Source organism: Ranitomeya variabilis, chromosome 2 (assembly GCF_051348905.1).
Source record: "Ranitomeya variabilis isolate aRanVar5 chromosome 2, aRanVar5.hap1, whole genome shotgun sequence".
In the NCBI taxonomy this organism is placed as follows: Eukaryota; Metazoa; Chordata; class Amphibia; order Anura; family Dendrobatidae; genus Ranitomeya; species Ranitomeya variabilis.
In genome coordinates, this window is record NC_135233.1 from 482116249 (window position 1) to 482140261 (window position 24013).

The 24013-nt window shown below is 40.1% G+C and overlaps 1 protein-coding gene across 1 annotated transcript in view; it reads right to left on the minus strand.

Moving 5' to 3' along the window:
• LOC143803852 (mucin-5AC-like) overlaps positions 1-24013 on the minus strand; it is a 394146-nt gene that overhangs the window by 231885 nt on the left and 138248 nt on the right. The window contains exons 3-6 of the mRNA XM_077281617.1: positions 17617-17685; positions 14812-15073; positions 11638-11752; positions 7097-7178 (exon numbers count right to left, since the gene is read on the minus strand). Coding sequence (XP_077137732.1) covers positions 7097-7178; positions 11638-11752; positions 14812-15073; positions 17617-17685 — 528 coding nt within the window. The remainder of the gene's footprint in view (positions 1-7096; positions 7179-11637; positions 11753-14811; positions 15074-17616; positions 17686-24013) is intronic.

The following is a 24013-nucleotide window of genomic DNA, read 5'->3' on the forward strand; positions in this document are numbered from 1 at the left end:
AAGCTGAAAGGGCAATATTACTCTCCCACTGTTTTTTTATGTATTTTTTGTTTTTTTCAGGGAGACTTTAGAAACCCAATAATATTTAAAAAAAAAAATAAATAGGCTTTCTATGGCCCACTGAATGAGAGGGAGAGAGGTGGCACACCCAGGAGTCAAGACTGGCACACAAGCTGAAAGGGCAATATTACTCTCCCACTGTTTTTTTAGGTTTTTTTTTTTTTTCAGGGAGACTTTAGAAACCAAATAATATTAAAAAAAAAAAAAAAAAAAAAAAAAATAGGCTTGCTATAGCCCACTGAATGAGAGATAGCACACACAGCAGTGGCACACAAGCCCTTACTGAGGCCAATATTTTTCTCCCACTGATTGATGTAGTGTTTTTGTGTTGAGGTAGAATTTAGAACACAAATCACGGAAAAAATAAATAGGCTTTCTATGGCCCACTGAATGAAAGGGAGAGAGGTGGCACACCCAGGAGTCAAGACTGGCACACAAGCTGAAAGGGCAATATTACTCTCCCACTGTTTTTTTATGTATTTTTTGTTTTTTCAGGGAGACTTTAGAAACCCAATAATATTTAAAAAAAAAAATAAATAGGCTTTCTATGGCCCACTGAATGAGAGGGAGAGAGGTGGCACACCCAGGAGTCAAGACTGGCACACAAGCTGAAAGGGCAATATTACTCTCCCACTGTTTTTTTAGGTTTTTTTTTTTTTTTCAGGGAGAATTAGAAACCAAATAATATTAAAAAAAAAAAAATAGGCTTTCTATGGCCCACTGAATGAAAGGGAGAGAGGTGGCACACCCAGGAGTCAAGACTGGCACACAAGCTGAAAGGGCAATATTACTCTCCCACTGTTTTTTTATGTATTTTTTGTTTTTTTCAGGGAGACTTTAGAAACCCAATAATATTTAAAAAAAAAAATAAATAGGCTTTCTATGGCCCACTGAATGAGAGGGAGAGAGGTGGCACACCCAGGAGTCAAGACTGGCACACAAGCTGAAAGGGCAATATTACTCTCCCACTGTTTTTTTAGGTTTTTTTTTTTTTTCAGGGAGACTTTTGAAACCAAATAATATTAAAAAAAAAAAAAAAAAAAAAATATAGGCTTGCTATAGCCCACTGAATGATAGCGCACACACAGCAGTGGCACACAAGCCCTGACTGAGGCCAATATTTTTCTCCCACTGATTGATGTAGTGTTTCTGTGTTGAGGTAGATTTTAGAACACAAATCACGGAAAAAATAAATAGGCTTTCTATGGCCCACTCAGTGAGAGATGGCACACACAGGGATGGCACTGTAGCAGAAATGCCAATCTTAATCTCCCACAAAAAAAAAACAAAAAAAAAAAAAAACTGTCCTACAATTACTATCTCCCTGCAGTAATGTAAGCCAGGTATGGCAGGCAGCAATAGGAGTGGACTGATGCACAAATTAAATAAAAAGTGTGGACAAACAAAAAAGATAGCTGTGCAGAAAGGAAGGAACAAGAGGATATGTGCTTTGAAAAAAGCAGTTGGTTTCCACAGTGGCGTACACACAGCAATACAGCTATCACGGAGCCTTCTAGGGCAGCCCAATGAGCTACAGCGCTGAGGGGAAAAAAAAAAAAAAATAGCTTCCACTGTTCCTGCACACCGAAGGTGGTGTTGGACAGTGGAAATCGCTGCAGCACAAGCGGTTTGGTGGTTAGTGGACCCTGCCTAACGCTCTCCCTGCTTCTGACGAAGCGGCAGCAACCTGTCCCTAAGCTCAGATCAGCAGCAGTAAGATGGCGGTCGGCGGGAACGCCCCTTTATAGCCCCTGTGACGCCGCAGACAGCAAGCCAATCACTGCAATGCCCTTCTCTAAGATGGTGGGGACCAGGATCTATGTCATCACGCTGCCCACACTCTGCGTTCACCTTCATTGGCTGAGAAATGGCGCTTTTCGCGTCATTGAAACGCGACTTTGGCGCGAAAGTCGCGTACCGCATGGCCGACAAGCACAGGGGTCGGATCGGGTTTCATGAGACGCCGACTTAGCCAAAAGTCGGCGACTTTTGAAAATGATCGACCCGTTTCGCTCAACCCTAGTGTCTATTGCTTCTTCTACGCCTTCGGAAGTTCCGGAGTATTTGTCTGATTATCAGGATGTCTTTAGCGAGTCCAGGTCCAGTGCATTGCCTCCTCATAGGGACTGTGACTGTGCTATAGATTTGATCCCAGGCAGTAAATTTCCTAAGGGAAGACTGTTTAATCTGTCGGTACCTGAACATACCGCTATGCGTTCGTATATCAAGGAGTCTCTGGAGAAAGGACATATTCGTCCTTCTTCTTCCCCTCTTGGGGCGGGATTCTTTTTTGTGGCTAAAAAGGACGGATCTTTGAGGCCTTGTATTGATTATCGGCTTTTAAATAAGATCACTGTCAAATTTCAGTATCCTTTGCCGCTGTTGTCTGACTTGTTTGCCCGGATTAAAGGTGCCAAGTGGTTCACCAAGATAGACCTTCGTGGTGCGTACAACCTTGTGCGCATTAAGCAAGGTGATGAATGGAAAACCGCATTCAATACGCCCGAAGGTCATTTTGAGTACTTGGTGATGCCTTTTGGGCTCTCCAATGCGCCTTCAGTTTTTCAGTCCTTTATGCATGACATTTTCCGGAAGTATCTGGATAAATTTTTGATAGTTTATCTGGATGATATTTTGTTTTTTTCTGATAATTGGGACTCGCATGTGGAGCAGGTCAGGTTGGTCTTTAAAATTTTGCGTGAAAATTCTTTGTTTGTCAAGGGCTCAAAGTGTCTCTTTGGTGTACAGAAGGTTCCCTTTTTGGGGTTCATTTTTTCCCCTTCTGCTGTGGAGATGGACCCAGTCAAGGTCCGAGCTATTCTTGATTGGACTCAGCCCTCGTCAGTTAAGAGTCTTCAGAAGTTCTTGGGTTTCGCTAACTTCTACCGTCGTTTTATCGCAAATTTTTCTAGCATTGTGAAACCTTTGACGGATATGACCAAGAAGGGCTCCGATGTAGCTAACTGGGCTCCTGCTGCCGTGGAGGCTTTCCAGGAGTTAAAACGCCGGTTTACTTCGGCGCCTGTTTTGTGCCAGCCCGATATCTCACTTCCCTTTCAGGTTGAAGTGGATGCTTCAGAGATTGGAGCAGGGGCCGTTTTGTCGCAGAGAGGCCCTGGTTGCTCTGTTATGAAACCTTGTGCCTTTTTCTCTAGGAAATTTTCGCCTGCCGAGCGAAATTATGATGTGGGCAATCGGGAGTTGTTGGCCATGAAATGGGCATTTGAGGAGTGGCGTCATTGGCTCGAGGGTGCTAAGCATCGTGTGGTGGTCTTGACTGATCACAAAAATCTGATGTATCTCGAGTCTGCTAAACGCCTTAATCCGAGACAGGCCCGCTGGTCATTGTTTTTCTCCCGCTTTGATTTTGTTGTCTCGTATTTACCTGGTTCAAAGAATGTGAAGGCCGATGCTCTTTCTAGGAGCTTTGTGCCTGATGCTCCTGGACTCGCTGATCCTGTTGGTATCCTTAAGGATGGAGTTATGTTGTCAGCTATTTCTCCGGATCTGCGACGTGTGTTGCAGAGATTTCAGGCTGATAGGCCTGAGTCTTGTCCACCTGACAGACTGTTTGTCCCGGATAAATGGACCAGCAGAGTCATTTCCGAGGTTCATTCCTCAGTGTTGGCAGGTCACCCGGGAATTTTTGGCACCAGAGATCTGGTGGCCAGGTCCTTTTGGTGGCCTTCCTTGTCAAGGGATGTGCGGTCATTTGTGCAGTCCTGTGGTACTTGTGCTCGAGCTAAGCCTTGCTGTTCTCGTGCCAGCGGGTTGCTCTTGCCCTTGCCTGTCCCGAAGAGACCTTGGACACATATCTCCATGGATTTCATTTCTGATCTTCCGGTGTCTCAGGGCATGTCTATCATCTGGGTGATATGTGATCGCTTCTCCAAGATGGTCCATTTGGTTCCTTTGCCTAAGCTGCCTTCCTCTTCCGATCTGGTTCCTGTGTTTTTCCAGAACGTGGTTCGTTTGCACGGCATCCCTGAGAATATTGTGTCAGACAGAGGATCCCAGTTCGTTTCTAGGTTCTGGCGATCCTTTTGTAATAGGATGGGCATTGATTTGTCGTTTTCATCTGCTTTCCATCCTCAGACTAATGGACAGACGGAGCGAACCAACCAGACTTTGGAGGCTTATTTGAGGTGCTTTGTCTCTGCTGATCAGGACGATTGGGTGACATTCTTGCCGTTGGCTGAGTTTGCCCTTAATAATCGGGCTAGTTCCGCCACCTTGGTTTCGCCTTTTTTCTGCAACTCTGGTTTCCATCCTCGCTTTTCTTCGGGTCATGTGGAGCCTTCTGACTGTCCTGGGGTGGATTCTGTGGTGGATAGGTTGCAGCGGATCTGGAATCATGTGGTGGACAACTTGAAGTTGTCACAGGAGAGGGCTCAGCGCTTTGCCAACCGCCGCCGCGGTGTGGGTCCCCGACTACGCGTTGGGGATTTGGTGTGGCTTTCTTCTCGCTTTATTCCTATGAAGGTCTCCTCTCCAAAATTTAAACCTCGCTTCATTGGTCCTTACAAGATATTGGAAATCCTTAATCCTGTATCTTTTCGTCTGGATCTTCCTGTGTCGTTTGCTATTCACAATGCATTTCATAGGTCCTTGTTGCGGCGGTACGTTGTGCCTGTTGTTCCTTCTGCTGAGCCGCCTGCTCCGGTGTTGGTTGAGGGCGAGTTGGAGTACGTGGTGGAGAAGATCTTGGATTCGCGCCTCTCCAGGCGGAGGCTTCAGTACCTGGTCAAGTGGAAGGGCTATGGTCAGGAGGATAATTCCTGGGTGGTCGCCTCTGATGTTCATGCGGCCGATTTAGTTCGTGCCTTTCATGCCGCTCATCCTGATCGCCCTGGTGGTCGTGGTGAGGGTTCGGTGACCCCTCACTAAGGGGGGGGTACTGTTGTGAATTTGCTTTTTGGCTCCCTCTAGTGGTTACTAGTTTTTTTGACTCCGGTTTTTCTGTCATTCCTTTTATCCGCACCTGGGTCGTTAGTTAGGGGTGTTGCTATATAAGCTCCCTGGACCTTCAGTTCAATGCCTGGCAACGTAGTTATCAGAGCTAATCTGCTGTGCTCTTGTCTACTGATCCTGGTTCCGGTTATATCAGCTAAGTTTGCTATTTTGCTTTTTGCTATTTGTTTTGTTTTGTATTTTTGTCCAGCTTGTTCCAAATCTGTATCCTGATCTTTGCAGGAAGCTCTAGGGGGCTGGTGTTCTCCCCCCGGACCGTTAGACGGTTCGGGGGTTCTTGAATTTCCAGTGTGGATTTTGATAGGGTTTTTGTTGACCATATAAGTTACCTTTCTTTATTCTGCTATTAGTAAGCGGGCCTCTCTGTGCTAAACCTGGTTCATTTCTGTGTTTGTTATTTCCTCTTACCTCACCGTTATTATTTGTGGGGGGCTTCTATCCTGCTTTGGGGTCCCTTTCTCTGGAGGCAAGAGAGGTCTTTGTTTTCTTCTACTAGGGGTAGTTAGATTCTCCGGCTGGCGCGTGTCATCTAGAATCAACGTAGGAATGATCCCCGGCTATTTCTAGTGTTGGCGTTAGGAGTAGATATATGGTCAACCCAGTTACCACTGCCCTATGAGCTGGATTTTTGTATCTTGCAGACTTCCACGTTTCTCTGAGACCCTCGCCATTGGGGTCATAACAGTGTTCCTGGCCGGAGCACATAGCAACAGCGAGGTACCGCCAGTCATAGGTCTAGTAAGGCGCATATACCTTGGCGTCATGCTGTGCGTTCCTCTCTGGAACGCATATGGATATCGTCGCACCGGAAGGTGTTTTTCCAAAATGGCGCCGGTACTTCCGGCCATTCGGCACGCTGGGCATAAGCGGTGGCCGGATGTTATGCAGCAGACCGGCGTGCGCTCCATGAGTATGGAGCGCAGTTAGGTACTTCCAGTCATCTGGCACGCTGGGAATAAGCGGCGGCCGGATGTTAGGCATCAGTGTGGGACCGGCGTGCGTTCCAGGACTGTGGAGCATAGCGAGACACAGTGAGTCATGGGGGAATGACACAGGGGGCTGTTTTTTCTCACTTCCTGGGGGGTTGTGGCCCATTATCTTTATAAACAGACAGCGGGTGTCACTTCTGGTCCACTCACCGATTGTGGCAGACGGCCACACAAAATCTCTCTGATTACCAGAGGACATACAGCCACTGCTGATATCCTCAATGCTGTGTATTTGGGCTAAATGGAGCTCATGGATTTTTTGAACTCCCCTGCTGAATCTCCGTGATCGGAGAAGAAACGCGTTGGGAGGCGTTTATCACTACACATTTGGTGGGGGGTGTCCAGTTTAAGGCTCATTTGGGCCTGTCCTTGTTAGGACAGGAGTAAATGCTGGGGCACGACAGGGGAGTAGCAAATAGGTCTCCACCCCCTCACACATTTCTCCATCTCTTCTGGACCCTCCCTGGGACCCTCTATCATCTTTGTGGGTTTCCCTAGTCTGCAATTGGTGAGATCCAACCAGTTTTTTATCTGCACTGTTATCGGCGTGAGCACTTTTTTGTTTCTTTGTATGTCCTATTTTAATGAGGTTATTAAAAGTTATGTATTAATATATATTGGGTTACACTCTTCAAGCTGATATTAACTGTTTTCCTCAAGAGTTGTGCAACAGTTTGGTTTTCCAAGCTGCAGCTGTGTATCTAGAGGCTTCAATGAAAACACGTGGAACAAAACATTTGAAGACACGCCAATGGCTTCATGAGTGAAAAACAAAACAACAACATTTTATGGTGCAGGACTCTACCTTCTACAATCCAGCCCTGGTTTATGAGGAACATTACCTTAGAAAAGTCTTCTTCAATTCACAGAAACTTGTCATATGTTCCAGGAGTCTGAAGCCTCCCAGTTTTGGAGTGTTGTCAAGTATTTTATAAATAGACTGACATATAGTCTGCTGGAACTGATGCCACGTTTAGTTACATGATGATAACATTTAGCTTGTACATGATAATTCTGTTCAGAAGTGTTTCATAGGCTCTTTTTTATATATAAAGGCAATGCATAGGTTTCCTTACCATTTGAATCAATCAAACTGGTCCCCATAAGGTTTCCACAAAGTCCACAAGTCTGATTGGTATATTTGCCATCAAGCTGGAGCTAAATTTAAAAAAAGAAAGTTAGATACATATATTGATCTAATTATAGTCCTAGACACATTGCGTGCCTGATTTGGCCAGTAAAGAGGAGGCCCCATTTTTCTTTTTTTTCCCTTCTCCTTATTTAGCAAGGAAAGACTTCAGCTAAGTCTCATCATGACTGCAGTTGACGCTGCCCCTGGAGTAATTAATTCTGTATGGATCCAAACCCCTGGAGTTTTAACCCCTTTCTGACCTCGGACGGGATAGTACGTCCGAGGTCAGAAGCCCCTTTTTGATGCGGGCTCCGGCGGTGAGCCCGCATCAAAGCCGGGACATGTCAGCTGTTTTGAACAGCTGACATGTGCCCGCAATAGGCGCGGGCAGAATCGCGATCTGCCCACGCCTATTAACTAGTTAAATGCCTCTGTCAAATGCAGACAGCGGCATTTAACTACCGCTTTCGGCCGGGCGGCCGGAAATGATCGCATCGCCGACCCCGTCACATGATCAGAGGTCGGCGATGCTTCAGAATAGTAAACATAGAGGTCCTTGAGACCTCTATGGTTAAAGATCCCCGGCAGCTGTGAGCGCCACCCTGTGGTCGGCGCTCACAGCACACCTGATTTTCTGCTGCATAGCAGCGAACATCAGATCGCTGCTATGTAGCAGAGGCGATCATGCTGTGCCTGCTTCTAGCCTCCCATGGAGGCTATTGAAGCATGGCAAAAGTAAAAAAAAAAGTAAAAAAAAAATGTGAAAAAAATAAAAAAAATATAAAAGTTTAAATCACCCCCCTTTCGCCCCAATCCAAATAAATCAATAAAAAAAATCAAACCTACACATATTTGGTATCACCGTGTTCAGAATCGCCCGATCTATCAATAAAAAAAGCATTAACCTGATCGTTAAACAGCGTAGCGAGAAAAAAATTTGAAACGCCAGAATTACGTTTTTTTGGTCACCGCGACATTGCATTAAAATGGAATAATGGGCGATCAAAAGAACGTATCTGCACCAAAATTCTATAATTAAAAACTCCAGCTCAGCACGCAAAAAATAAGCCATCAACCGACCCCAGATCATGAAAAATGGAGACGATACAAGTATCGGAAAATGGCGCAATTTTTTTTTTTTTTTTTTTAGCAAAGTTTGGAATTTTTTTTCAACACTTAGGTAAAAGAGAACCTAGTCACGTTAGGTGTCTATGAACTCATAGTAACCTTGAGAATCATAATGGCAGTTCAGTTTTAGCATTTAGTGAACCTAGCAAAAAAGCCAAACAAAAAACAAGTGTGGGACTGCACTTTTTTTGCAATTTCACTGCACTTGGAATTTTTTTCCCATTTTCTAGTACACAACACGCTAAAACCAATGATGTCGTTCAAAAGTACAACTCGTCCCGCAAAAAATAAGCCCTCACATGGCCAAATTGACAGAAAAATAAAAAAGTTATGGCTCTGGGAAGGAGGGGAGTGAAAAACGAACACGGAAAAATGAAAAATCCCAAGGTCATGAAGGGGTTAAGCCTCAGATTCTTAATATTATGTGCAGCCTAGGAATTTAATTTTCTAATTCCATGCTGCAGGCCTCATCGAAATTTGATTTTTCAATATCTCCTTCACTGAGGATTTTGTAAATATAATGTTGACCTGGACTAATTTATAGACCCAATAAAGAGTTTGTTTGCCCATATTTGCTACATGGTCTACTATAAATGCAGTGGGAAATATGATATTTTGAGGTATAAAAATGTCAGAGATTTGACAATATTTGATTGCTTATATTTTATATAACATACAACATATTTTATACAATAACACTCCAGTTTTTCATGAACGAGAAATGATTTGAAGCATTACTTACTTTTTTTTTGCATTAAAACACAAGGTAAAGCTAAAATTCCTACAAAATTTGCCCAATAAGAGAAATAAAAATGTATAAGGTTTTCAAGGATACCCACAAATTTAAGGTTATGAAGGGAATGGCTCTTGGATTCCTAATGTCTTACCTTTGAGACAAAGTCATTGGCAAATTTCTGGAGTGTAGATACGTTTCACTGAGGCTATTAGCTTCAGTGATTTGAAACCTCGAAGTTTCCTCCAGCACACTATGTGTTGATAGGGGTTAATCGGCCATTTTAAAGGCTGCATTTTTGTGGACAACCGTAGAGCAGGTAAGTGGTCGTCCACCTTACCTCCACCTAAGGGTGTGGTCTGGGGCTTAAATAGTCAGCCTCCAGATGCATTCAGTGTTCAGTAGGGCTGGAGAAATAAACTCCAGTGTTTTGTGTCCTGAGAAGGAAAAACTGAACCAGTGAGTGGTTATTATCCTAAGCCCCGCAGATACAGAGATTGTATACCATTGTGTTTTATTTTTCCTGTTTTTGCCCAAAGGGCAGTGTTTATTTTCACTTCATGTTGGTTTATGCCACATGTCTAATAAACCAACGATAGACTTAAAGAAACAGTGTACCTGTGTCTACCTCCATAGGCAGCCAAGTGAGAGGATCTACCACACCCTCCTGGGAGTGATTAGGAATGCTGTGTGGTATTTGGTGTAGCCAATGCTGGACAAGGATTTCTACTTTTATGTAAATATCTACACCATGTGGATATTTTCTGCTGTGCCGGTGGAGAGAATTTTAGGAGTGGTGGCAGAGCATTTAAACTAGGTATGAGGGGAGAAGACAGGGCAGAGCATAAAAGAGTTGGTAGGTTAAAGAGATGTCAGATTTTATTGGAAGGTGGAGAAGTGAACTGTGGGGGAAGGATTAGGTTATTAGTAGAGCTGGATGAAATGTCTTCGACTGAAATTGAATTTTACATAAAGCCATATTCTCCAAATTGCAGATTCGTTGTCATTCGCTCTGCATGAACTCAGCAAAATAGCAGTAAGCTCGTATAGAAGACAGGATTAGTAGTGTTGTCTATTTTGGCAGATGACACTAAGCTATGTAGTACAGTGCAGTTTATGGAAGATGTTTCAAAATTTAAAGGGTGACTTGGATAAATGGAGTATTTTATAATCCACATGGTAGATAAGGTTTAATGTGAAGAACTGTAAAGTTATGCACATGGCTACAAATAATATGAAGGCAGACAGAGGCCAATAGGATTTTGTCATGTATGAAAAGAGGTATAAACTTGCAGAACAGGGACATAATTCTTACAACTTGTAAAGCCTTAGTGTAACCATATCAATTGTTTGTAACAGTTCATAGAAAAGATGCCCTGGAGTAGAAAAGGTAGAAAGAATAGTGACAAAAATGATCAGTGGTATGGAGGATCTTGTTTATGAGCTAAAATTAAAATAATTTAATGTATTTAGTCTTGAGAAGAGACATCTAAGAAGGGGACATGATTAAATTGTACGAGTTTTTAAAAGGCCCATAGAAAAAGTATGGTTAAAGCAAGGTGTTTCATGTAAAATCCCTCAAAAGGCAAGATGATATTCACTCCATTTGGGAAAGAAAGGTTTTACTTCTTGCAAGAACAAGGCTTCTTTACCATTAGTACTACTAATTTGTGAAATAGTCTATCTCAAGAGCTGGTCACAGTGAAAACCATTCTTGGCATAAAAGAGGCATACATTATTTTTTGGAAAAAAATAACATAAATGCTTATGTAAATGTGTAAAGTTCTTTTCTAGATGTTTGGTCTTATGGATCAACAATTGGGCTCAGAAGGGGCTGATTCACTTTTTTGGAGTAGACTGAATCTTGTTTTTGGTTGTGCATGTTCCCCTTCTCATTATCCTTCCCAATTTGTCTGTTTTTTTTGAACATTTGTCTTTTTTCAACAGTATTAACTATGTAACTATGTGCTTCACAATCTGTCAAATTTCTTTTACCTATGCCTCCAGAAATTGGTGCTTTCACTATTGTCAAATTTAAGCAACTCCACACAACTCTTTAAAGAAGCATTCATATCAAAGTGTTCTTAATATATTGCAGTTATATTATATGGCACTGTGTAATTAAAATTATTGATTTTGTCCTTCAACCCAGTTATTTCTTCTTTTTCCATTAAGTCTATGACATCATGTCACTAAAAACCGACTAGCTGGATCCTTCTAAGCTTTATGTAGAATCAGGAAGTCTATGAGTGTATGAATCATAAGTCACTGCAGAAGTTGCTAGCAGGGGGAGGGTGGAGCAGCTGTGTCAGGAGTTGAAGAGGGGAATGATTTATGCAGGGAAAGGAGACTTCCTGTCTTTACATTGAGCAGTGAAAAGAGAAGAATTATCTGGGTAGAAAGCCAAAATGAGCAATTGTAAGTACACAGTGCTATATAATATGATGACTGCAATATATTGTAAAACATCTCCCTTTTTCACATTATATCATCTTTATATCGACAAACTTTTCTTCCCATGGAGGAGTGGTGAGGAAGCAGCACAATAGTTCACTTTCATTCACACACTCTCTTTCATTGATGCCGTTCTCACCCTTCCTTCATTTATTATTTTGTTATATTACCTCAAAATTGCCATCGTCATACATCCTGAATACTAATCCAATCGATGAAGTTATTTGCGTGTACAGTCCAATATTCTGAATCATTACTGTTGATATACTGAAGGGTGGTTCGACACTGAGAAAGAAAAGCAGATGAAAGTCTTTGATAATTTTTGATAATTTCCAGCTAATTACTTTCGGTAATGAGCTATTTATCTAGAAACTTTGACATGCTAATATTCACATAGTATCAGACTAAGTTCTCATGAATGTGTTAGAGTTCTGCTTGTGAAATCCATGCCAAAAAAGGACAAGTTTGCTATCTGATGAATAAAAAAACACAGATGGGCCCCATGGGTTTGACTGAGTTCTGTTTTGGTGTATGTATTTTAAAGTTCAGCATGTTGGAACAAAAGCCGACTCCAAACTAGATGGATCACATAGTAGTCAATTGGACCACTCTTCTATTTTCAACAGGTAGTGTGTAAGAGACTATTTGTGGCGAGGTTTGCTTTGTTATCCCAAAGCACCCTGTTACGGTACTCCTGAGTGGGTGTATGCGATGTAGGAGGTTGCTGACTACTCCTAATCAGGCCACAAGTGCTTTGATGGTAGGGGGACCTTCAAAATATACGGCAAATCAGAGACACCAGATTCCGATGTAAAAGGATAAAAATATATCTCTACTTCAAATTATTATTAGAATTGTAACAGAGGATAGCAACCCCAATACTTATAGCACATCTCTTCTGTACCATACAGAAGCTATCTTTTTTAACACACATCATTTCGATGTTAATGTTATTATACGTGAGTGACAGAGTACTCTTCAAGGTTCTGACTTTCCCTTTTCTTATACTCCACTGCAATGGTATCACATTTCCCCCCTTGTTTGTAATAAGAATTCTCTAAACCTCCGGAACTGGCTAACACATCGCCTTCTTGTAGCTCACTCCTAGCTGCTTAGGGAAATTGTGCCTCCCTCAGCTCTATTTTCTACTGGCTACACTCACTGTGGGTGTCAGAAACCATTTGATTACTCTTTTTTTCTCAATCTCTGTGCTCTGTACATGTAAAAAAACAATTGCTGTAGAGCTTGCTCTAGAGCTTGCTACCCTTAGATCTTTTGTCTCTGAACACACTCCCCACTTGTGGCTTATATTCTAGACAAGAAAATATAACACTTCATTCTTCTCCAGTAGCTTCCAACTCTCATCTAACAGTACTAAGTTCCAATATACCCACTTAACTCCTCCCAACCTGTGCTGGCTTTAAACAATTAACTCTGCGACCTTTAAGTAACCAGGAAGCTGCAGACACATAAGGATATATCTCATAAAACGGCAGGTCAATACAATAATATAGAAGTCTATAGACAAGAAGTTTAGATGGCTTTTCCACTTTTACAAGCAAATGGATCAAATTGCTCCTAAGACAGAACAGACAAATGGAACTCCCACACAGACACGAACAGAGCCTTTATTGATAGAAAAGTTATACTTTTCATTAATGGTGAAAAATGATGGTTTGGCCAATCAGCCGACTGACAACAATCTCAGATTACTTTCCCATACACAGGAGCTCTCATTCAACAGAGTGTTGTCATGTTATTTCTGGGATGTGATCATCAGCCCAAAATCAGATATGCTTGATTGACATCGCCTCTGACAGTCAAAAATGATGATATTAGCAGGTTCAGCCAACATTAATCTAATGTGTATTGGGGCCTTTATTCTCAGATTGCAAGAGCTAACGTTTTATCACAAAACCTGGCCTTCTTCATTAAATGCACACTGAATTCATTACAAACCCCCTTCTCAATAATAACCCTTTAATTTTTTTGTCATTACAACCATACAAAGGCTTGTTTTTGCAGGTCAAGTTAAAATTATGTATATCATTCACTTTTCCATATAATGTATTAAAAAGTGATAAGAAGGATCCAAATGGGATGAAATGGTTAAAAAAAAAAATGCAATTTTGCAATTGTTTTGGGGGTTTTGTTTTTATTGTCATTCAATGTGTGGTAAAAGTGACCTGCCAGATTGATTTTGCAGGTCAAGCTAAATAGTTTAATTAAATAATTAATTAAGTAAGTAAATGATAAATGTTAATATTATTTAAATGTAACTAAATGTGTAAAAATTTGATTTCAATTTTCATTTCTGAAACTCATACCTTTCTAATTTTCATGATGACGATGATGATAGAACTGTAGAAGGATTTAGGAAGAATTTACTTTTTGTGTGTTGAGCACTATTTTTATTGGTACCATCATGGGTTACATGCCGTGTTTTTATCTCTTTTGGTGCAATAAGTAAAAACAGCAATTCTGCCATTTTTTTACAACATTCGCCATGTTTTCTAAACCATTTTATATTTTGATAAACTAGACTTTTATAGACCCAGCAATATTAAATTACAATTTAATTAAGTGCAATTCTTAAAATATATTATTGAATATAATTTTAATATTATAAAAACACTTTTTATCTACTTTTTACATATCTAGTTTTATCTTCTAATTAAGCAATCAGAAAATTGTTATAGTATATTGTGAAATCAATGATTTTGTGAAATCAATCATGTAATTGAAAATTATTGTAGTATACTTCCAACAGGTGGCGTCTGAAGAGGCAATTTGCATGTAGTATACTGAGAAATCAATGATTCTATGGTAGTGGGTAAAGTTTACTGCCACTGTAACTTATCGACAACCTGGAAAGGTGAGGGTAAATAAATGCCCAAATGGATTTCAACCCCTGTTTACCATTTAAATGACATTGTGAGAGCATGACAGGGGCTGCTAAATGTCTATAAAACAGTGATCGGAGCTAAATATGTTGGCTATTCGTAGAGCTTGCTGTATGACACAGAAAAAATAAACATACCGTACACCTGTGCCAGACTGATGTCTTCAGAATGGGTTAAAGTCAGATGATCAGTAGGTTGCTCAACATTAATACCCTTGCTGATCTCTAAGTTGTTACCTACTCAAAGGATGGGTAATAAATGGGTATTCTGGCAGAAGGGAAGTAACTGTTAAGGAATAATGAGAAATGGAGAATCGTGTGCAGCAATTGTTCTTTTTACCTTCCCTATAATATAGCCCTAAAAGACTTGTTGCATTACCATTAGCGCAACCATTAAAGATTGTTCATTCATTAGTAATTTTATGTACAAAATTATACTTACATGTCATCTTGGACCTGCACAGTACCATTGAATAATATAATTATGACATCATCAATTTTCAATTGAACGATGGTATATAACACAACATTGTCCATATTTGTTGTGGGTCTGATCAGTATGACAAAGTCTTCATAATTGTTCTTACAGTGAGAAGCAAAAACATAGGTGCAATTTCCAGGGAAGTAGAAAACCTTATCATTGAAAGTCTTGTAGTGAAAACTGTTCCAGTAACTGCAGACCTTATTAAAATTGATACCCAGTGCTGATGGCAAAAATAAGCTTACAGTTAGGTGTACATTAAAAAAATATCAATGACATGTCAAAATAAAATAATAAATAAATAAATCAATATAAAACAAAAAATAAAAATAACAAATACATTTATCAATAGCCTTAAGTCAATGTAATACATTTTGAACAAATTAGTCATATTTGTGGTGCATATCAGATTATTTATTAACTTTTAATTAGTCACATACCCCAAGCGAGTTTGTTTATGTCATATTTCTGCCAATATAGAGAGTAAGTAACCTTCCATTTTGGTCGCTTTCTAGCTTGGGCGGTCCTATCTTCTCAGGGCTTTGTGAGACTCGGTATGGACTATTTGTGCCACAGCGAGGTGCTTGGGATCCAACGAACCCCATGCGACTAATGGTGTATCTGTGTGAAACTTATAACGTTGTCGCTGCACTATGAGATGGCCAATGGTCAATTTGATTTAATTTCTTCAGTGTGTCAGAAATAAATGTTTACATTATTTATAACATGAATAACGAGACTAAAGTTACCCTAAGAGATTTTATAAAATGTTTGTGGAAGGAATTCGTAAGAGCTCATAAAAGTATGAGAACATAAATTTCCAGCTTGCCACATTTCCTGAAAAGACAACTCAATGATCACACCGAGCCTTCTACAGTAAATCTGAAAGTAACCCAACTCCTGTCAAAGGTCAATATCATTAATGTGTAAGATCTACTGACCAAAAAATCATAACCAAGTGTGGTAATTGCAAGAGATTTATATGGAATGATCACCAGAAGAAGATATGTGATTCTTATGCCAAATAATTACTTGTTTTTTCATAGTACATATGTAAATGTTTTCATTTCTTCAAGCAGTGGTACAGGAAAAAGTCTGCATCTTTCAAGAAAATCATGACTTTTATACAGGAGAATGATCCATTGCAGCATCGACGTCTCCAGTATTAGCTTCTAGTAAAGTCCTTAAAGGTGAAAAAATAATGACATGGCCCTTTACTGACCTGACCTAATCTCTAGTGATGGAACAGAACAATGTCTGATAGGCTGTGGTTTATACTGAACAAAAAGTTGATTGTCAACAGATGAAGAAAAAGAAAAACTCCTTGGATGGAGCTTATGACTGCTAGTGAATAGTGATGAGCGAGTATACCCGTGCTCGGGTTTTCTACAGTGGTCTCCGAGTATTTGTTAGTGTTCGGAGATCACCGCAGCTGAATGATTTACAGCTACTAGCCAGGCTGAGTACATGTGGGGGTTGCCTGGTTGCTAGGGAATCCCCACATGTATTCAAGCTGGCAAGTAGCTGTAAATCATTCAGCTGCGGTGATGAAAACTAAATCTCCGAGCACTTACAAATACTCGGAGACCACCTGAGCAAAGAGTATACTCACTCATCACTATTAGCGAACAGAAGGGTGGCTATATCGGTCACTGATATTTTTTTCTGAAATGTTAAGAAATTTAATTTGCTTTGAGTTTGATTATTATTCTCACTTTAACACTTAAAAATAAACAACTGAGATGGAAAAATTGCATTTTTCATTTAGTTACATAATAATTCTGCACAAGAATATTTGCTCAATAATTTTGCACACAGAGAAATTTACATAAGAAAACCAAAATCTCACTTTTACTTTTTTAAATATTCAGATTTTAGGTTTAATAACCTCTTGGGTTGTTCAATAATAAAATTATAAATCAATAACGCAAATTGCCAAATACAGTGTTTCTACCCAAGCTGTATGAGACTCTATGCTATGGTCCTGATTCATGAAGACTCGCAATTTTCTCAGCAGTCTTGATGAGGATGCATGGTGGAGTTAGGCACTAGTTATGAGCGAGCCTGCTCATCACTCGTGTTTTCCGAGCTGGCTCGGGTGTTCGAGTATTTTGGGCGAGCTCGTAGATCATGTTTTTGTCTCTGCAGCTGCTAGACAGCCTGAATACATGCAGGGATTGCCTGTTTGTTAGAGAATCCCTACATGTATTCAGGCTTTCTAGCAGCCGCAAATCATGCAGCTGCAGACACAAAAACATAATCTACGAGCACGCCCAAAATACGCGGAGACCACCTGCACATGCTCGGAAAACACGAGTAACGAGCACACATGCTTATCACTATTAGGCACTCCTGATTCATGTAGAGGTGCATGTCTCTCCATGAATCTGGAGTGTTTGATGAGTGTCACCGCATCAGAAATATCACTCAAGCCAGGGAAATAGATGAGCTGTGGTGTCTTGCCCCTCTTTCATCTAAGTCCTTCCCTTGTTGTACTCAATTCGTCTGAACTGTTAGTAACTTGCGTAAAAACATCAAAAGTTAAAAAGTTTTGGCATAATGAGTTGCAACTAAATTTTGTCAGCTTTGCAAAGCCTAAAATTAAATCGTTCCCTATTTTTTTTTATATTTGTATGTTTTTGATAAAATGTATCATATGGCCAGATATTTAACACAGTCTTTTCTGTGATGAACAAAGATCAATGTCATTTATAGAGTAGTTTTTGCTTTGCTGTTGATGTTGTAAAGATATTATTTTTTACTTACATATAATATTACGGCTGTTCAAAGCTAAAAACTCTGCATTATCGAATAGAGATCTTGATCCCTTAATCCCTATAAAAAGAAGAAAAGATTGCACAGCTAAATAAAATTAGTAAAAAAATAAATCAGAAGACTAAACATTTAATCTAAGGAACTCTCCAGGAAATACTGATACAGTGTGAGAAGTCAAGTACAGGGCCTGAGAGTGGAGAGCAAAATCTTAAAGATAGAAATTATAAAAAATGAAGATCTAAATTATGCACCACGCCTTCAGACATAATATTGTGGAGGAAATTTATCGCCTGTTTTGTGTCTGTTTTTTTGTTACATCTTATGTCTTTTTTTAAACACATTTCTAAAAGTTGTTCACCATTTTCAATAGATTTTGTGCAAAGTCCATCATTTTTATATTTAGCATGTTAAAATACTCGATCTTATCATTTTTCATTTTTTAGTCATTTTTTTGACTTGCGCATTTTATTAAATTACATTAACATTAACATTTGTATTCAGAAGTGTAAAGTGTAACTTAAGACATGATTCATTTTCATAAATCATCAACCACTTTGATAAATTTGGCATCCACAAACAAAACTGACTTCCAAAATTAGCAAAAGAAAAAATAAAGTTTACATCAGCTCACCGGGTTCAGGCAATGATCCACAAGGGTTGCGGTGCATGGATAGCTCTTGGCTTAGTTTCAGGTAAGAGGACATGAAGAGAAAAAGGAGAAAAAAGGCCAGGCCTAATGCTATGTTTTTTCTTGTTTTTGAAGCACTCAAATAAATGATGTGTTTAGTAATATTTTTATATTTTTTCACCTGTTTTCTAAAAAAAAAATCTTTTTGCAGAAACTGGACTTTTTTGCCTGTTTCTCTTCATGGTTTTCAGAACTCTCATAATGAAAAATTCTCCCCTGTGTATCTATTTTTCAGAAACATTACTATAAATCTGCATTTTAGAGATCCAATAAAACCACATTTATACGTTGAGTATTTGGTCAGTATTCTACTTCAGTATTTGTAATCCAAAACCAGGAGTGGAACAATCAGAGGAAAAGTATAATAGAAACATGTCACCACTCACCACTTCTCTATTTTTCACACACTCCTGGTTTTGGTTTACAGATATTGATGTAAAATATTGACCCAATACTCAACATGACAATGTGGCCTAAGGGAGATTTATCAAGCTAAATCATTTATACTGTATTTAATATGTGTTAGACACTTTCCGTGTTTAACTTCACATGGAGGCAAGGCCTTGCTGAAAAGGGGTGTAGCTCAATTTGCAACACTGCACTCCAAAAAATGCTCCAAAATTGTGACACATTTTTCTGGTATAAATTAAGCAAAATAAAAACGTGGTGTAAACTTAGACTGGATTGCTGCAACCAAATCTGGTGCATGTATAAACTGTTTAAAATTAGAGATTATATATGATAAATATGTACATACTATAGTATATGTGGCGCCCCTAGGGGTATTTGCCACAAAAATAGTTATTGACACCAAATACAAATATTAGAATAGCAAGACTGCACTACCATCTCCGGCCAGAAGGGGAAGCTCCAGAGACTCCCCTTGATCTATTCTGGTCTGAGAGAAGGACAGGCAGTTGGGTTGAGGAGCTGAAAGTGAGAGGTCGTATAACTGAACTCCTAACAGCCCTATGACGGATTATAGGCCTGTAATACCGATAGTAGGAAAAGAGGAATAGAGAAAAAGGACATTGTGAGAACCGGGTAGCAATAACCTCTACTCAGAATAGGCGCAAAGACGGATACCGGATCCGTGGCTATATTCATTATATATAATACAGCAACCGGAAGGAAGTGAGGTGATATTGGCTTCACCAGGGTAAGACGCAGCAACAGACACAGAGTTCAGCGGTACTCCCAGAGAGGGTAAGCCGACAAAAAGGACTTGGGTTGTCCGTCAAACCAGAGCATAGAAGAGACAGATTGGGTCAGCAGCCAGTTCACATACAGCAGCAGGGCCATACAGAAACTGCGCATAATAAGAGGTGGAAATCCTGACAGGGTCAGAGTAATTCAGAGTTCTTAAACAGACTCCGGTGACAGTACTGATTGCAATCCCCTTTGTGTAGAAGTAAACTGGTTAAACGTTTCAGCACCTCAGTCTTTCATTTGGACAATAGCCATCGATCCAGGATCGGGGTCATCACAGCTGAGAGGACCTGCTGCTGATCAAGTAAGTCTCTGTTCCTTCATGATACCACTTACACTGTGCTTCGCCTGAGGCCACAGCACCGGGTCAAGCCACTAGTGACATCCCCCTCAAGAGACGGACTTCATTGATCTGGTGCTGGGTACCTCGGTCTCCCGGGCATTACATATACTGTATGCCGCATAAAATATCAATGGAAGAAAAAAAAATAATAGTAAAACTTGAAAATCCTATTTTGATGACATGACATATTCTTGGACGTCCAGGAAAGTGATATATTATTTTTGCAAGGTTCTCACACTACAGTAGTGATTTCATGGACCGGAATGATTAATAGTGGTATTGGCATTTTCATCCCTTTATAGAACTCCATATATTTTATCGGTTCCTGGTTCTTTATTGGTCCTGTCCTCACTCTTATTTTTATTTTAATCATTACCATTTTAAGGTACATGCAACATTTTGCTTGCTTTTTAATTCTATTTTTTGGGGGAGATGAGATAAACAAACATGGCTTTTGTGACATTGTTTTAGCAATCTTCTACTACATGATAAATTACTAATAGTTATTTACACCATGTCGTAAAAGATGCAACATGAGTTTTTTATCTATTTTTTTTTACATTTTTTAATATAGAATTTTTTTATGGAAAAATTAGGATTTTACTTTTTTGGTTTGAGATTTTTTTTTCAAAACACAACACTGACTTTTTTTACAACATGCATTAGTTCTAGACAAGGGATTTTATAAAGGGTTTAAACCAAGATTGAGTTGCGGCAAAAGTGTCTTGTTTTTTGTGGTCATTCTCTTTAAATTTGATCTTTTATTAATATAGTGTTTAAGCTTCACAATAACATTTGATGCAAATTTGTGGAAAGGTGATGCGCGCACAATACTTTGGTTTGAATTTAGGAAATTAATAGATTTTGCTTATTTAATCAGTGATACAATAAAAAAATCTTGCGCTGTATTTTACTTTATCAACATTTCGTTCACACATGACTATGTAGATTTATGATGTTTATGTAGTCTATGTAACCTTAGTTTTATTTTGGATGAGAAATTTAATAGGGGTTGTCCCATATGGGGCATTTATGGCATATTGATAATAATAGCCATAAATATCTGTTAGATTCATGTCCCATCACTAGCGCCTACATTTATCTGAAGAATGGACCCCATGAAGCGCTATCAGTATTTGAGAGGTGCACTGCACTTGAGCAGCTCTTTACATATACTTTAATGACAGCAAGGTGACTCAGTGGTTGGCACTGTAACCTTACAACGCTGGCATCCTGGGTTCAAATCCCACCAAGGACAACATCTGCAAGGAGTTTATATGATCTCCCCATGTCCACATGGGTTTCCTCCTGGTTCAGTTTCCTCCTACATTCCAAAGACATACTGATAGGTAATTTAGATTGTGAGGCCCAATGGGGTCAGTTATGTTAATGTATGTAAAGTCCGTGGACAATGGTGGCAAAATAAAAACTCCAAAAATTGTCTAATGCACTAACTAGCTAATGTTGAACTCTCCCATACAAATAAAAGGCTGGAATATTGTATTTGCACCCACATCTCTGTTGCTTACAAGGCATGAATGGGCTCCTTTTTTTTTCTCCGCATCTAAGGGTACTGTCACACAGTACCATTTTGATCGCTACGACGGCACGATCCGTGACGTCGCAGCGATCGTATGATTATCGCTCCAGCGTCGTAGACTGCGGTCACACGTTGCAATCACGGCGCTGGAGCGATGCCGAAGTCCCCGGGTAACCAGGGTAAACATCGGGTAACTAAGCGCAGGGCCGCGCTTAGTAACCCGATGTTTACCCTGGTTACCAGCGTAAAAGTAAAAAAAAACAACCGTACATACTCACCATCTGCTGCCCGTCAGGTCTCTTGCCGTCCGCTTCTTGCTCTGACTGAGATCCGGCCGTACAGTGAGAGCAGAGCGCAGCGGCGACGTCACCGCTGTGATCTGCTCTCACTTTCCGGCCGGCAGACAGTCAGAGTGGTAAGCAGACGGCAAGGGACCTGACGGACATCAGATGGTGAGTATGTACGGTTTGTTTTTTTTACTTTTACGCTGGTAACCAGGGTAAACATCGGGTTACTAAGCGCGGCCCTGCGCTTAGTTACCCGATGTTTACCCTGGTTACAAGCGAACACATCGCTGGATCGCTGTCACACACAACGATCCAGCGATGTCAGCGGGTGATCAAGCGACGAAAGAAAGTTCCAAACGATGTGCTACGACGTACGATTCTCAGCAGGATCCCTGATCGCTGCTGCGTGTCAAACACTGCGATATCGTAACGATATCGCTAGAACGTCACGAATCGTACCGTCGTAGCGATGGAAATGGTACTGCGTGACAGTACCCTAAGAGATCTAGGATAATACTGGGGAACAAGGAAAGCACAATATGGTGTTATCCAATTTAACGTAGTAATCAGAGGTTGTTCCGCTCACCTGATGGGGTTATGTGGGAAAAAACTCTGAAAAGTTATCAAAAATGGTTCCAACTACTGCAGCCCATTTGGTTGGTAGATCTTACAGGTGCTTCTCACAAAATTAGAATATCATCAAAAAGTTAATTTTTTTCAGTTCTTCAATACAAAATGTGAAACTCATATACTGTATGATATAGAGTCATTGTAAACAGAGTGATTTATGTCAAGTGTTTATTTCTGTTAATGATTATGGCTTACATCCAATGAAAACGTAAAAGTCATTATCTCAGTGAATTCAATAAACTTTATACCAGGCTATTTGTGCTCCCGTGGGTGTAGGATCCAAGGTTTCTTATTATCCCAAAAAGTATTTTATTATTTCTCAAGAAAAAGTACATATAATTCATTTCCACAGCATAAATGTCTTCCTCAGGTATGTTGTCAATATTGACAATATTGACAATATACCAGAGGAAGACATTTATACTGTGGAAATGCATTGTATGTACTTTTTCTTGAGAAATAATAAAAACCTTTCTTGGATAATAAGAAGCCTTGGATCCTACACCCACGGGAGCGCAAATAGTTTTGTATAAAGTTTATTGGATAACACTCCTATGGTTACTTGGTCTGAGTGACGTACTAGCTACCAGGGATCTGCAGCATTCCGACCACAGAAGAAATCCACCTTTGAACACCTAATGGTCCCAAGTGTCCTATATGCAAGATATCAAGATTTATAAAAGATGAGCGCCACCTATATTCACCTACGACCTTATTATACATTTACATTTAGATCGATGCGCTTTTTTCCTTTCCTCCCCTTTAACCAGATATATCTCAGTAAATTAGAATATTTTATAACACCAGCTTGAAAAATTATTTTAAAGTCCGAAATATTGACCTACTGAAATGTATGTTCAGTAAATGCACTGAATACTTAGTCGGGCTCCTTTTGCATCAATTACTGCATCAATGTGGTGTGGCATGGAGGCGATCAGCCTGTGACACTGCTGAGGGGTTATGGAAGCCCAGGTTGTTTAGATAGCAGCCCTCACAGTGGACCTACACCAGCAGATGACATGGCTTCCCAAACCAGCTTGGATTGTGTGCCTCTCCACTCTTCCTCTAGACTCTGGGACCTTGATTTCAAAATGAAATGCAAAATTTACTTTTATCTGAAAACAACACCTTGGACCATTGAGAAACAGTCCAGTTCTTTTTCTCCTTGGCCCAGGTAAGACACTTGTGGCGTTGTCTATTGGTCATGAGTGACTTGACACAAGGAATGCAACACTTGTTGTCCATGTCCTGGATATGTCTGTGCGTGGTGGCTCTTGAAACAATGGCTCCAGCAGCAGTCCACACCTTGTGAATCTCCCCCAAATTTTTGAATGGTCTTTTCTTAACAATCCTTTCAAGGCTGTAGTTATCCTGGTTGCTTGTGCACTTTTATCTACCACACTTTTTCCATCCTCTCAACTTTCCATTAATATGCTTGGATACAGCACTCTGTGAACAGCCAGCTTATTTAGCAATGACGCTCTGTGGTATACCCTCCTTGTGGAGTGTGTCAAGGAATGCCTTCTGGACATCTGTCAAGTCAGCAGTCTTCTCCATGATTGTGGAGCCTACTGAAACCAACTAAGGGACCCTTTTAAAAGCTTAGATAGCCTTTGCATGTGTTTTTTGTTAATTATTCTAATTTACTGAGATAATGACATTTGGGTTTTCATTGGCTGTAAGCCAAAATC